Source organism: Stylophora pistillata, chromosome 4, assembly GCF_964205215.1.
Source record: "Stylophora pistillata chromosome 4, jaStyPist1.2, whole genome shotgun sequence".
NCBI lineage: Eukaryota > Metazoa > Cnidaria > Anthozoa > Scleractinia > Pocilloporidae > Stylophora > Stylophora pistillata.
The window spans coordinates 37758460-37775093 of record NC_142522.1 but is presented as its reverse complement, the minus strand read 5'-3'; the positions used below and the strand labels follow the sequence as shown (position 1 = coordinate 37775093).

Genomic DNA, 16634 nt, shown 5'->3' with positions numbered 1-16634 from the left:
CAAAAATAAATGTGTTTTATGACAGAATACGTGACACATTGGTGTAGTTCACCAATAGTGTAGTTTTATTTATCGATTTATCGATGAATGAATAGATAAACGCGCGCACCGCCGGATGCAAATTGACGACTTCCCCTTGAATAATTTTTTTGTTTGTTCTGTTTGCAAGCCATATAATAACAACTTTTGAAATAACGTTGACTGTTCGACCGTTACCAGAAAATCTCAAACCACGGCCTTGCCTCATTGACCTCGCTATTGCTCGGTCAATACGGCAAGGCCCTAGTTTGAGAGTTAGCCGTAACGACCTCACTCTCGGTTATTAAAAAATTAATAATCATATGAGAGTTGTGTATCTGTGAAAATATAATTCAATTAGTAAGCATGTAATAATGAAGGCAGTCTTTGTCTTAAACATTACTTGATGTTTTGTTGTGTGGTTATAGTCAACTTTCACTAAGCTATCAGGAACTATTTACTCATGTAGCTCGAAATGATATCGTTAATAGTGTCTTCAGCTATCTTAGCTGTGCAGTTATAGTTCTTTAAAGTTCCAGTATATCCCATGACCAGTATAAAGAGGGTCAAATGATGTCTCAAAAGTAAACATTAGATGCTATTTTTCTCGTTTGGTTCTTCTTCAAGTATTGTTAGGAGTAGGGCTTAATCTTAATTGCTTTCTTACATCTGTTCCTAGGAGTTCAGGAAAAAACGCAGTCCACTCGATCGCTGAATATTTCGCTACCCGCCAGAAACTACCCGGAGTTTAACGCTTTCTTAAATCAAATTGCTGACGAAATAACAAAAGAAGAGTTGGAGCAAATGAAATTTCTCTGTCTCCGACAAAACAACGATAATTACTTGCCACGAGGAGAGCTCCAAGCCATCAAGAGCCAACGCGAGTTTTTGAGCTTCTTGCGCCAACACGATAGAATCTGCCCAGAAGACGTGTCCTATTTGGTATGGCTTCTGAGAAACGTCGATTGCATTAGGCTAGCCGAATTGATTGAGAATCAAGGTAAGATTGTGGCCTTGACTCGCACGTAGATGGATTTGATAAGATCGGTTTTGGATGTGTTCTTCCTTTATGAATAATACGATTTTACAGACCTTAGATTTCTCTTTGCGTTCAGAAGTCAATACATTCCCGCCAAGTCTTCGATTAAATTAGATCAAAGTTCATCTAGCTGTGGGCGCTTTAAAGAAAATTTTAAGTTATAATGATAAATGCGCCAAAATTGAACACATCGAAAGGCAGTATATTTCACGGTCGAGGAGTTTGCTCAATCAAGACCAATGCAAATTAATTACATGTTGTTGGTGTCACGAAACTAAGACCCTCGAAAACTAAGATCTAAGACCTAAGACTCGTCTTAGTTTTCGAGATTACGAAAACTGAGACCCCCCCAAAATCGAATCCGTCCAAATATAAAGTCAAATTGTAACTAGAATAGATCTAGAAAAAACCAGGAAAGATTTATTACTCGACGTTTCGGGGTCATCGTGACTCCATTATCAAGAGACTAGTTTAAAAACATGCAAATAAGGAAAGGTACAAGAATAGCATAAATTAGACTGAACGGCTTAAATAAACACCTTGGCGCGGATGGAATCCGTTTGCACGTTCAGTGTTGGCTTACGCATGCGAATATACAACATTTCATTAACAAGGCAATCAAATTTGCCGTTACATTTCGTGATGACGTTGAATTGCTCGATCAAGCGTTCAGGCATTTCACTATTGTGCTGGAGCACCTCCAGCACAATAGTGAAATGCCTGAACGCTTGATCGAGCAATTCAACGTCATCACGAAATGTAACGGCAAATTTGATTGCCTTGTTAATGAAATGTTGTATATTCGCATGCGTAAGCCAACACTGAACGTGCAAACGGATTCCATCCGCGCCAAGGTGTTTATTTAAGCCGTTCAGTCTAATTTATGCTATTCTTGTACCTTTCCTTATTTGCATGTTTTTAAACTAGTCTCTTGATAATGGAGTCACGATGACCCCGAAACGTCGAGTAATAAATCTTTCCTGGTTTTTTCTATGCCTTTGCTTTAGCAAATCCCTGCTGATCAAGAATAGATCTAATCTGTCAAATTATCTCCTGTCCGATCCTTTCCACCGAGTTTAAGGTCAAATTAACGGTAAATTTAGGGGTCTTAGTTTTCGTAATTTCGAAAACAAAGGCCCCTCGTCATTACGAAACGAAGACGCCCATCAAACCAATCTGTAAAATTTCTACAAAGTCGAGTTACGCCCGTTCAAAGACTATAATCTGTAAATCAACTAAAAACTACTATCGTACGCGTGCTAGACGATCCGCTTCTTCGAACAATTTGGAGCCATATCAGCATTGTGGCTTTAATTATAAAGAGGACGAAAGCCACAGACTACCTACTATAATTGTACACTGAAAATATGCCTTACCCTTATTAGTCTATAATTTTGGTTGTTTATCCTTAAAGTCATAAAATTGTTTTTCCACTGGAGATGGAATTTTGTCTTCTTTGCGGGCTGACATGTCGCTAAGAGGAGTCTGTTTTCGAAATTACGAAAACTGATACCCCCAAAGTTACTGTTAAATTTGACCTGAAACTCGGTGGAAAGGATCAGACAGGAGGCAGTTTGACAGATTTCGTAATCTTAGTTTTCGTAATCTCGATAACTATGAAGACGGGTCTTAGGTCTTAGGTTTTAGTTTGCGAGGGTCTTAGTTTTCGTAACATCCATAACGTGTTTGCAGCCGCACCGAATGATGTTTGATTGGGTTTTTGTCTACGGTATCTATGTGTAAAGTTGAAAATAAATGCAAGATTCTAAAACCACGCAAACTTGACCTCGTTAAACGCCTTCTCATTGAGTATTTCCTGGCGACGCCGGCCATCTTCGAAATTCTACCGATGGCTATAGATTACAGTTTGTCAATATAACAGACAATAGTGAACAGCTAACACCTCTTTAATCATGATAGAAAGCTAAAAAAATTGGCTCTCTTGTTGAATGGGAGAAAAATGGCATCATGTATTGGAGTAAACACTTGCAATCCTGACAGAAGCTTCCGCCATCTCTTGAGAAAAGCGGGATTTGTCTAGACGAAGTCAGTTTAGTGTTTACATTAGGCTCAGATAAATGTTGCCCGCATAACCGCCTCCATAAGCTCAATGGATAGTGCGCTGGACTGATGTGCGGGAGGTCGAGGGTTCGAGTCCCGGCCGGATCAACACTCAGGGTCTTAAAATAATTGAGAAGAATTTGCTACCATTCTATAACATCAAGAAATGGTTAGATTTTCTAGTCTTCTCGGATATGGACGAATAAATGGAGGTCCCGTCTCCTGCAGGGTTGGGGTAGGAGACGTTAATTTCCCACACACGAGATCGCTGTGTGATGAATGTCCTCCCTTAGGGTGGGATTGGTGGGTTTATTGGGCCCGCAGTAATCGGCGCAAGCTGTTGCGGTGTCCCTGAATCTAAATACAAACGACTCAAAATCCGTTTTCTGTACCAAAACCTAGCGCATGCCCGTAAGTTATTCAGCTTTATCAGCGGAAGCTGGGACCGACGCAATCTTTGCTTCCGTTGCGCCCACGAACGCCTTGTATGCGGTGACCTTCCCCAAGACGAGAATGAACCATAGACCGAACTTGAAAATAATCATTCTTGAGATCAAGCAAGTCAAATATGCTAATCAAGCTGACAGTGCTACTTTTATAAAAAGGGCAAAAATTAAGTTGGTTTTTTTTCAAATTATGCCGAATTATACTCAGCTATCTCTTGTGTCTCGGCTATTATCCTCTTGTGTCTCGGCTATCATCCTTGTATCTATTCAAAGTTTTCCTTTTTTTTTTCCTCGTATTTTAGGTACACCATCGTCGCCGGGATGTCAACCTCGAAACCTTCCGTGTTTAACCGCACACTTTGTTGGAAGAGACGCGGACGTAGAACAAATCCTAGAGAAACTGCGGACCTTCCGTATGGTTGTTCTTCTATCTATCCCAGGAATGGGGAAGACTGAAGTGGGAGTCTGCGTAAGTCGCGTGTTAAAGCAAGAGTGTTACCATTTTGTTACACATATTCGAGTAGAGAGTTATCATCAGAAACTCGAAGACGTCTGCAGAGAGATTCTTGGTCGATTAAGTAGTCGTCCTTGGTCGCCAACCGCTGATTTTGTGTCTATTACGAAGCGTAAACTATCGGAGCGAAATATCCCAACTGTCATAGTACTAGACAATACAGAGAATATACAGGGTGAGGAATTTGACGAATTTGCTGAATGGCTGGTGAAATCTGCCCCGAATGTACAGTTTATAATTACCACTCGAGAAGATGTTGGATTCGTGTCGGCAGACGTGTGTAGGTTTCCACTCAAACCTTTGGATCCCGACCCGTCTGCTAAACTGCTCCGGTTTCTAGTTGATGGCTGTAGCGAGGAACATTCCAAGGAACTTGCTAAACTTTGTGGTGGGATACCACTCCTTCTTGTGACTTGCTCTGACTCGCTGAATAATGGTTTTAGTCCCGAGAGATTAATCCACTACCTTAGGAATAATCCCATACAACTTATCAAGACTAGTGCGAACTATGTTTATAAGACGCTGGAAGTGTTTTTCAGGAATTTTTCCAATGAGGTAATACAGAATCTTGTCCTTTTTTCTGTTTTCCCGTCGGAGTTCTCAGCTCACGACATTCAGTTTCTTTTTAAAGATCCTTTACACTGTGAAACAGTGAAGACCAGGATGGTCAAGTATGCTCTCCTTCAGAGGGACGCCGACGGAAAAATGAGAATGCATCCTTTGGTCCAAGCCTACTTCCGAACAGAGAAAGAATCTCTAGGCATGGGTGAACCATGGCGCGCCACTCAGTATAAATTTAATCATCATTACCTTGATCTGCTAAGAGACTTGAGTAGAGAGTTTATCAGCAAAGATTCAGCTTTGGTTGCCATTCAGAAGTTTGGACAGCACAAAGCGAATATCATGGAAGCGCTGAAGAATTGTCTCGAAGACTCTAGCGATTCAGATGACAAAAATTTTGTTCTAGACGTCGTTAACAGTACAGAAGTGCTGGATTTTGTGGCAAAAGTTTTAACTCCCCCCAAAGAGTGCACAATGCTGTACCAGAAATGCTGTGAGATTGCTAAAACATCCGGCGATAAGAAGAAACATGCAGAGAGCTTGAATTCACTCGGATCCCGTCGTCTCTGTGACGTGTCTCACAGCAAAGACAGCCCAGAAGAAAACCAAGCCACCCTTGCAAAGTTTCAGGAAGCATATGACATGCGCAGCACATTGCCGGAGGAAGAACGAAAGTCCCAAACGCATGCGCACACCGCTAGTAAGCTCGGAGTATGTTTTGTACTGCAGGTGAGAACATGGTAAACATAAAAGAGGACGGCGTGCGGTTATTTTTTTGTTTTGATTTTCCTTCTCATCTTTTTTTCTTTTATCTTTTCCATTCCCATTCCCACATTTTTCTTTTTCTGGGCTCATGGGAATCTAAAGCTAAGACAAAGTTTATAAGCTTTCCTCGTGTATCCAAGTATGTAGAAAATCTAAGAAACTTCATCAATAACGGGCGGAAATGGGCGAGCCTGCTTCAATCCTTATGGGGTTCCACTTGCACTAAGGTAGAATGAATCCGGATATTGAAAAGAATTATTCGTTCTGCAGGGAGATGAGGAAAAAGGACGAAATCTCATACAAGAAGGAATATCAATAAGAGAGTCTTTAAGTGACCGTTTGTATGTTGCTGCTGGATATTGTGACCTTGGAAGTGAGTAACCTTTTGGGTTCGTGTATCATTGTAGGAGACTGGATGGAGGTGATAAAGCGCGCTGTCAAATTCTGAGTTGGGGGGTTTCTATATAAATAAACCGAGAGAAAAAGACAAATAAATTTCCAATTGAATAAAAACTGAAAAAAATATTTACTAAGCTCGTGTATTGCAATCTCGTCGAGTCTTATTTTTTTGGAGAAAGAGGAATGGTCTTGTCTATTGTCCACGACGTGCTTCATTGACTTTTACAAGCTGTCATAAACTTCGAGTCGTATTTAAATTGGTTCGTCTTATTTTCTCTGTGACAATCGTCTTCGTTCCGAAAACGAAAATATCTTGATGGAAGTCTAACGCACATGATATCACATACAAACGTCCAACAGTCAATCAGTATTTACAACATAAATGAAGGTAGTACGCATCGTTTGATCGGTCAATTCAATTTTCAAGCGGATGCTTTATTAGGTCATAGAGCCCGCACGTAACCAGTTATGTTATAACAGCAATAGAAAGCTGAATAACCAGGCTCAATAACGTGATAAAGCCACTTGGGATGTTGGCAGAACTCTCGGAAAGCTTATTAATCACTCGCTCTCGGCTCGTGATTTATGAGCTTTCCTCGAAACGTCTACGGCTTACAAGCTTGATATTATTTGACACAATCACCCTCGACGTAGTCTCCCTAGCAGCCGTTTTTAGTCTCGTCACGCAACGCTCCTCGTTGCGTGACGAGACTAAAAACGGCTGCGAGGGAGACTACCCTCGACGCGCCCAAGTCCATTCCAGTTAGTTGTTTCTTTTTGAAACGCAGTAAGGAAACATAATGTAATATATTAAGAACGCATATCCTCTCTTCACACCTTGTTAGATTCCTATCGATTGTGTGGTGATCATCAAAAAGCAATCGACATTTGGAAAGAGAACACTTTGCCAGTTTACAAAGAGCAGCTTGGTAACCACCCCTGGACAGCTTCGATTTTGTCCTACATCGCTGACTCGTACAAGACCCTTGCAGTTGGAAGCTCTGAGCAAGGTTACATCGACCAGGCCGAAATGTACTTCAGAGAAGCTCTAGGGCTACGAAAGAAGCTGTTAGGAGATCATCAGGATACAGCTCGATCGCGCGTTCAGCTTAGCGATGTTTTAGTCCTTCAAGGACAATTCGAGAAGGCCCTGAAAAAGCTCAATAAGGCCTTTGTAATTCAAAACGATATTCTGGGTCCTGAACACAGAATCACGAGGAACACTGTGAAGAAACGGAATGATGTGAGGGAGAAACTTAGATCAAATCCCCGTTAACTGCATATTCTTACAACCAAAACTCGAGGTAAAACTCTTGGGTCTTGGCGAACAGACTGAAGCGTGTCAGTTAAACTTAGGCCAACTAGTTTCTCATCAGTGTTTCAGGAAAATTTTCTTGATCCATTGGTATAATGTATAAATCACCTCCTTTATCAACATTACGTACGATTTATTATAGTTTATTTTAACCCTATTTTTTATAGAGCGTTTCGGCGTTGGTGTCGTCGTATTAAAAATAGTAAGAGAATAGTTACTTTTTGGCTGTTGCACGTATGTTGACTGTGTTTTTATTTTATTCGTTGACTTCAACACACCTTTTTAGTTGCATGAGAAGAAAAAAGTTACTACAAGCTTAATGCTGGTTGAGATGTTAACTTAACGCGATATATCTAGTAAAGTGGGAATACAAGTTTCCAACCAAGTGGCGTTGAGGTTCGCCTTCACTCTATCTTACCTAAAGAGCTTTGGAAAATTGCCAGTCTAGATGAAGTCATTACCCTAGCAGCGCCATAGACCAAATGAAAAAGGCTTTATTTTGCTTTGTCTATCCCAAATAATTTGATGTAGCGATCCGCGCATGGAAAACCACCCTTTTTAACAAAGAAACCATCATCAATTTTTTACATTTCATATTATAGGCATTCGAAAGCAACTAAGCAATTCTCAGATCATATTAGGACAATTCGCCTCAGGTTCAGTAAATATAATTGAATAATCCCCCGACTTCGTCTCGGTGATTATTCAACAATATAATTTATTAAATTTCGCCCTCTGCGAATAACTGTTTAAGATTTGATCGTGTATGAACGAGAAACAAAGCTAAAAACATTTGATCTTGCCGCCTCAAATATTTTACTTCTATTTCTGCCTGTCAATAAGGGCTGATCCCCACCTCTGTTCTTTTGAAAACCATGTGACCCTCCCTCAAAAAATTAATTTTTTCTTCCGCAAACCCCCGGCCACAAATAACGACTGGTTCCCAAATACAATCATATACGCATGTCAAGTGATCTGTTTTAACGAGCATACCGTTCGTATCAGTTTGAAGAAATATCAAAGACTTTTTTCATAATGATGCTACTCTGAAAAATGCTAAGTCCACGTGGATCATCCTCTAGTTAAAGGTTAGAGGAGCATATTTTAAGTCCAAAAGAAAAAAGTAAACATTGATAATGGTGTGCCCATTTTGTTCAAAAAAGGCCATTCGTAGTAATCGTGCAGTATCGCAAAGTACCTAACAAATGTATCGCCTCTTTACGAAAACAAACGAGAGGAAGTTCAATTTTTGACGTTTTATCTCTTCTAGTGCTCTTAAATACCTTGGAGAGGCAGTCAATGTACAATAACTGAAATTTAATTGTCATACAGGACGAGCTGATTCACACTCACCAAACCATGTCAATAGCTCTTCGAGGTCATAGAAGAACTAACGAGGTAGAAGATGAAATGAATCGAGTGGGAGAGGGTGTGAAAAAGGTCGATTTGGGAGAGGCTCTTCTAGAAAAACTGAAGATCCCGAAGAACGAGGGTAATGGGTTGAATATTCCCCAGCCAAGCTTCGAAACGCAGAGCTTTAGAAAGTATCTTGTGCCTACAACAGGCGAAAAGACATCATTCTGACATTAGATAAATCAGTTGAAAACAGACAATCAATCCTTTGATCACCTTCCAAGTTTTCGTTGGTTGGTTTGTTTTGTCAGTCCATCCGGTTAGTAAAGCGCCAGTCTGAAAAGTCTGTTCGTTTTTTCCTCTGTCCCTTTGTCAGGAATCCAGTCAATCAATATATTAATCAATCGGTCGGACTGTTCTATTCTTAGAAGTGCTCACTTGGTATTTCTACACAAAAAGAGAAAGAAAAGGGAAAATGAAGAAATTAACTTACTTATGTGAGTAACAAGATTGGCAAGGATTGATTTTACAATCATCGATTTTAGGCATTGCGTAGGTAAGGAAATTCAGGGCTCTTTAAGGACCCGCCCTTTTTTTGAACTTAATTTATTTAGATCCTTTTCGTATACTTCTAAAATCTCCTTTATCAATTAATAAATTCTACGTACCCAGAAATCCGGCCAGTTTTAAACCCGGGCTGAAGATAAACTCATAATTAATAAGGAGTTGAAACACAGACTGCATCCTACGGACTACCTGCGAAACAAAGACCTGGCTACAAAATACGTATACAGCAAAGTTTTCGGTTTGCTATCCAAGGCCTTTGCAGCGATCTGTTTTTTTTTAGACCCACTCCATGTTTTACAACCATTGCATAATCCACAGCTATGCGGTGCGCGCACTCTGATTGCGTTGCATCATGTCTTTTTCTTCGCGTTGGTGTCCAATTCGTTCACCTCTCATCATCATGGGAAAGGACAGACCAGGCTTTGATGCGATGTCTGACGATCGTCGACGTGCGTTCAAGTTTTTTATAGCGAACTTTCGCGACTTTTGTATTATGGAAGACTACGTGGATCCTACTAAAGTTGTTGACAGCGATGAGTATTGGATTGCTGCGAGGCGGCCAAAAGTTATGGCTGCTCTTAGACGAGCGTTTCCCCCAGCAGAATGGGACGTCCTGACCGTTACCATCAATGCTCAAATTGCAGATGGGGACAAAGGGCATCCTGCGAGATGGTTGACCCAGCTTCCACAACACTACCTCAGCGAAGAACCTATTATTCAAAGTACTCATAACTTTCTTTGTTTACTCAAACAGGAACCGGGTATGAGCGTTTAAGCCTGGCACACGCTCGTTCGCCTCGAGTATCAAAAATGCAATTTCCCCACACAAGTGGATGATCGCCTTCAAAGAGATATTTTCATCATTGGTCTAAACGAAACTTTTAAAAAATTTCGCAGTAATGTCATTTCTCGAGAAGACATGTCGACACTCACTTTCGCTCAAGTAATTTCTTAGGCTCGTGATTTTGAGGCTGGACTCAGCACGAAATCCGCTATCACCAAACACCAGCTGGAAGAAATGGTCCACAAAGTCCCCTCTGCTGGCAATAAGACACCACATCGCTTACCCCGACGTCAACCCCATGTTCAGCCTAGCGTGATTTCCTCCTCATCTTGTCAATGGCGTGGAAAGGCTACGCACTCAGCCAGTCGAGACTGCCCTGCAGCAAATGCTACTTGCCATCGTTGTGGCAAAAGGGGCCACTGGCAGCAAGTTTGTCGCTCCTCCTCTTCAGCGAATACCGTATCAGAATCACTGGAAGCCCATCCTGTTAACTCACAATCTGCATGCGTCATCACTCAAGAGGTCCTTCATGTGCACTCCACACCTAAAGGTATATTTGTTGACCCAGACCTAGACCCAGCATCCTCCAGCCCCCACCAACTTCGCTTCCAACTTGACACCGGATGCTCCTGCAACACCATCCATACCAGTGATCTTCAGCAACTGCCACAAGCTTAGATCGAGCCTTACACAGTCCGTCTCCTTGATTATTCCAAGAATGTCATCCCCACACAGGGGCAGACTGCTTTACACTGCACCCATCGTGGCGAATCTTATGACAGTGGTTCAAGTCATCACAACTCAGACCTATTACGCTCCCCTACTAGGTCTCTCTGACTGCACACGGATGGGAATTCTTAAGTATGACGTCGACACTATTCAGAAACTCGAGGCGACCCCAAGACATACTTTACCACCTCTTGGTGAGTTGACATTTTGTTCTATGAAATTAGTCTAGACTCACCTTTTTGAGGGTCTAGGAGAACTGGGAGAGCCCTATTCATTAACTCTTGACCCTACCGTAAGACCCACTCAAGCCGCACCTCCCCGTTATGCTACTCCCAAACTTCCAATCATCAAGGAAGCATTAGAAAAACTGGCAGACTCAGGCCAACTGGTGCGTGTGAATGACCCAACCCCTTGGATCTCCAATATGGTGATTCGTGAGCGTCCAGCCTCAGCCACAAAACCTGCCAAAGTCCGTATTTGCCTAGACCCTTCGCAAACCATCAACAAAGCAATTATCAGGCCTGTATACCCCATTCCCACCCTAGAGGAAAACATTCACTGTCTACATCGAGCTAAAGTCTTCTCCACGTTTGACCTAAAGGAAGCTTTCCAAACTATTAGATTAACAGACCAATCTTCTCGGCTGACCACAATGCATACTCCCTGGGGCCGCTACCGTTGGACTCGTCTCTTTTTCGGAATCAGTTCCGCGCCCGAGGAGTTCCAGCGGAGACCTCACGATGTTCTGTGTGGCACTGAGGGAGTAATTAACACTGCAGATGATATTTGTGTAGTTGGTCGCTGCGCATCATTAGCCTCGGCTCTGGTTGATCATGACCGTACTGTTTTGGAACTCTTAGAGCGTCTTTCAGAACACAATCTGAGACTCAATCCAGAGAAAGTTAAATTTAAAACAGATGCCCGTTCATGGGTCATGTCCTCACTTCTGAGGGTCTCAAGCCTAGTGCGGAGATTGTCTCTGCCATCCTTGACATGCCTTGTCCTGAGGACAAAGCTGCCTCCCGCCACTTCATAGGGACAATCAATTACCTCTCCAAGTTCTGTCCTCACCTCAGCGAAATAGTTGGTCCACTACGTGAACTTACTCGCCTCAATCAGGCCCTCTTATGGGCTGACCAGCACACAGAGGCTTTCACTAAAGCAAAAGATTCAGTTGCTAAAGCTCCATGTCTTCGTTATTTTGATGTACACTCTCCCGTAGTACTTCAGGTTGATGCTTCCGACTATGGCCTGGGAGCTGCCTTACTCCAGCCAACCTCTTCGTCTTCAAACTCAAATGACATCCAATGGCAACCAGTTGCTTTTAGCTCCAGCTCCCTCACTCCCACTAAACAACGTTATGCTCAGATTGAGAAAGAGGCACTAGCTATTGTCCATGGATTCCACAAGTTTGATCAATTTCTTTTTGGCAAGGCTGACATAACTGTCCAGAGTGATCATAAGCCTCTTGAAACCATTTTTAAGAAACCTCTGGCATCTGCACCACGTCGTCTACAAAGTATGATGCTTTCTCCCCAACGCTACTCGTTTCGTGTAGAGTATCACAAAGGTGTTTCATTACACATAGCTGACACACTCTCGCGAGCACCTCTGCCTATGACATCTCACAAACAGATGCATGAAGAGTTTGAGTACCGTACTGAAATGAGATTCAACTCTCCCGACCTGTCTGGCTTTCAGGATGCTACCCTACAGGAGATCAGAGCTGCATCAAGCACAGATCCAGAGCTCACACTTCTTCGCCCTTTCATTGAGTCAGGTTGACCAAATGACAAGGCTGCTGTCCCTGCCCTTGCGCAACCGTACTGGTCCATTCGTCATGAATTAACTAAGCACGAGAACTTGGTTTTCAAACAGGATCGTGTCATCATACCTCTAGCTCTCCGCCAGAAGATTTTGCACAAGCTCCATGCTGCTCATCGAGGAACAGAGTTCACTCTCCGTCATGCGCGTAGTTGTGTGTATTGGCCTCGTATAAATGATCAGATCACGGAAATGTGCAAAACCTGCGTTATCTGTGCTCGGTACCCTCATCAGCATGCTCAGGAACCATTAAAACCCTACTCTGTTCCCAACTTACCTTGGCAGCTGGACTCACAAGACCTTTTTGAGCTCAATGGCTTAGCATATTTAGTTACAGTGGACCACTATAGTGATTACTATGAACTTGATCAGCTTCCCAGCATTCAGTCTTCAGCTGTTATTCAAGGAACCAAGCAGCATTTTGGACGTCATAGAGTTTCCCACACTCTTATCATTGACAATGGACCCCAATTCATCTCCGATTTATTCAAGGCATTTGCAATAAAATATGGTTTTAATCATATCACCTCCTCCCCTTATGGGTCCCAATCCAATGGTCGCGCGGAAGCAGCAGTGAAATCAGCTAATATTTTATTAACCGCTGCTGATGTGGATCTGGCCCTCCTTTCAGTTCGCAACACTCCGCCGGCAGGACACACGTTCTCACCGGCTCAACGATTGTTTGGACGCACTCTTCGAAGTGATCTCCCACAACTCATATCCACTTTGGAACCCCTTCCCCCTCCCGGCCACAATGTGGTGGCAGAGCACATCCATCGTAAACTAAAGCAAAAACAAGCATATGACAAGCATGCCGGGCCTTTACTACCTGAACTCCCTCCTGGTAGCCATGTTTACACCAAGCCTCCCACCTCCTCGTCATCCAAAGCATGGATTCCTGGTCGGATAACCGGCTCTGCTGGTCCACGCTCCTACTACATCCAGACTGGCAACAAACAAGTTAGGCGCAATCGAGTGCAAATTCAACCTGCCCCACCTCAGAACCCAAGCTCCCTTACCCCTACTCCTGATCGTAGCCTGACTTTACCGGAGAAACTTCGTTCGAACTCCTTAACTGCCACTTCACCGATACCCTCTCCTCATTCAAAACAAGTGGAACCTCCATCTCCATTGCTCTTATACCCGGGTGACAGCGACACCACTTCCTCAGCACTGGAGAACACACCAAGCAAATCACACCAATCGTCACCCCTTTCAACACCAGAGACTCCATCAAAGGCATCACATCCCTTACCTGTTTTTCAGTCATGTGTACCATCCAGGACACCCCCTCCGCCTTGCACGTTCACTTTTCGGTCTCCTCTCTCCTTTCCAGTCCGTGACCCTCCAAGCTCCCCACAAAGAACTGTTACTCGAAACGGTAGAGTAATCCGCCCTCCTGCCCGTTACTCTGACTAGAAAGTCCCCCCAAACATTGGTTTTTTTTTTACTTTGCAGGTGATCTTTACCCTAAATTGTAGAGTCCTTCCAGTGCACCCTGGAAAAGTGGAACAATGGTATCTGATTTGATGGGCCTTCGAAGAACCACACCTCAGAAACATTGCTTGACTCAAATGTTTAATTGATCAATTACCATAAGATCACTATTGAGACATTCTTTGTTTTTTGTTTTTTGTTTTTTTTTTTTGCTTCTTGACACTGTTACTGCTGTGGAAACTGAATGTTATTAGTTTTAACTTTCCGTTGTTTAAAGGAAAAGGCGTGTTGCCCGTCACGCGTCACGCATGTTACACGTCAGTCTAGGCAGGCTTGTTTTGATGTTCTGTTTTCAGTTCGCCATTAAACTACACGTGCTTTTATTCTCGTTGTCTGCTGTCTCTGTTCACGGCTTATTACAGTCAGACGAAGTACTTGCATAGATTTATGGCAAAGCAAGCCCAAAATGACGGAAATCGCCAAAAAACAGAACGGAAACACAAGGAATGAGTAATTTTTATTAATCTAACGAGTAAAATGTTCATATTTTGGAATATTTAGTGTTTTAAATGGACCATATTTTGTTCCCCATACTATTCCTTATAACGCATTCAAATTCTCAACAGTTGCTCGCGTAACCTAACACCGCATCACTCAACGCGTGACGCTTTCATGAAATAATCCTTTGCTTTTGCTCGAGACGTGACCTTGGGATGCCTGTGGTGGATCTAATTACAATTTGTAGTTTACGCCGAAGGATGGGGTTAGCGGTTCCAACCCACGAGCTCAGATACAAGAGAAAACGAAATGACCAAAAAGGTGTCAGAGGAGTGTGTCGGATTCAAAAAAGCTGTACAGGAAATCGAGGTAGTGATCAACGTTATCAAACAGTTGGCTCTGGAGGAGTAATCAGACATAACATTAATGAACAATGGAAGTGTAAGTATTTTATCGTAACAACTTCCAATATCTTCCCAGAGGATTACGACCTGAGAAACTACCGCGTAAGCTTTGTAAAATCAGTGGAATATTGAGGCATTACTCTTTTGAAGTGGAGCCATTTGACAGTGCGGAAACTTCGGATAGTAAATTCTTAAATGGATTATGTTGTCACTCGGTGGCTGACGATTTAACGACGGACTTATTTGGGGTGAAGCCGCTTGGACTCTCCCAAAACTCTTCGGGGCATTATTTGACACATTTGAACCCTTTACACAATGTCCCACTTGGGGCTGCTATTATACGAAGGAATGGGAATAAGTGAAGTGCTGCTGGAGTTTTGAGTTCTTGTTGTTCAGGTGGCGTTTGTTGTCCTGCCTGGCTATCCCGTGAAAACTTTGCAAATTTGCGTGAAGGCTGTTTAGTACAGGATGTTGTTGGAACACAGAGTATCCAACCTTCGAAGTCAGGAAGGATAGGAAAAGATGAAGTCAATGTTAACGAAGTTGAAGAAGAACATTGCAGAAATGAGACAGCGAGCGACCATGGTAAGTAAGTGTGAAAAGTTTTGGCATCACTTTACTCCATATAACCTCATACATGAATTATGCATAGGTACTGGTGAGTCAATAAACCTCTCTGTAACTGTTAAAATTTTTTCTGTGAAAGGGCACTGAAATGAAACATATTTCCTAAAACTGGGTTTAATAATTGTATTTACTATTAAGCCTTGCCAGTGCACCCCACTCAAACATCCCAGAGAACCCCACCTGGCTTCATGAAAAGGACAATTTTTCAACATGCAGTAGTTACCAGTTAATGGATTTCCTCAGATCTATTAACTAAGTCCTTTTTTCAGAAGCAGCTATCCCTGCTACAGATGGCGATAAACTTACTGTGAGCCATGAACGAAAATTAGTACAAGTTGCAGTGACCTGTCATGATTTCTCCAAGTCATCAAGGAAAGCACTAGAAGGTAAATTAATTCCCCTCTGAGGATTAAGCTCAGGTATTGAACAGTGATTAAAAGCAAGGAAATTCCCACAGCTTAGACAGCAAGCTCAAACTATGTGAAAAAGAATTGACTGATTAAGAAAATGAACTACTTAGTATACAAGGCTAAACTATTTAACAAAGGAGAGTATTCAACTTTAGGCGATTGGTTAGCCACTGGCTTAGCTCTATCAAACTTTATGGATATTGACTGTTAAATATTGAGCTTGTTAACATCCATTTTAAAATTACTGGTGATCCTTGCAATCTAATAATAATGTTCTCAGCAGTGCAATTTATTCATGAATTGCACTACTATTTGCTCTAAATTGCATCTTTTACCAGCCAATAAGAAAGCCATAATGATTGCAATAAAAGAAAACAACCAGTAAGATTTCAAATTTTGTTTAAAATAACCAATCAAATTGTGGGAAAATTAAAGATTAAAAAAGCCATTGTGTGGAAAACTTTTCAGTTTTTGTCCCCAAAGCTCTTCTTTGTGAAACCCTGTATTTGGATGTGTAAATTTTGTGATTTTAAAGTGGATGGGGAGAAGTGGTTATTTAAAGTTTGTCGTACAATTTTAGCCTGATATTTATAATACTTGCCACTTCAAATGAATTTTGAAATCATGTGTATGATTTCAGACCAAATTGCACTCCATTCAATTCAGTGACCATAACTTGTATGTATCCAATAGTTGGTCAACATTATTCTTGGTGAAATCCTAAGTCTGACTGGGGTATATACATATAGCTGATTCTAACTAGCACTTGCCAGTGGAATGCTCTCCTACATTGTTTCTAATTATAGACGATAAGCAATGATTGGATGAGGTTGAGCATGATATCATGAATCATCAAAACCAAGGTCTGATTCAGTTATCAGCT

General features: G+C 42.0%; 1 protein-coding gene and 1 pseudogene across 2 annotated transcripts in view; both read left to right on the top strand.

Annotated features, from left to right (window-relative positions):
* LOC111319737 (uncharacterized) overlaps positions 1–16634 on the top strand; it is a 147704-nt gene that overhangs the window by 13363 nt on the left and 117707 nt on the right. The window contains exons 6-9 of one of the 2 annotated variants that reach the window (XM_088756096.1): positions 698–1018; positions 3867–5368; positions 5675–5777; positions 6649–7508. The exons of the other annotated variant lie outside the window; for it this stretch is intronic. Coding sequence (XP_088612222.1) covers positions 698–1018; positions 3867–5368; positions 5675–5777; positions 6649–7079 — 2357 coding nt within the window. The 3' untranslated portion in view covers positions 7080–7508. Of the gene's footprint in view, positions 1–697; positions 1019–3866; positions 5369–5674; positions 5778–6648; positions 7509–16634 lie in introns of those variants that run through there. 2 annotated transcript variants of the gene reach the window in all.
* On the top strand, positions 9439–10780 carry LOC148733598 (uncharacterized; annotated as a pseudogene).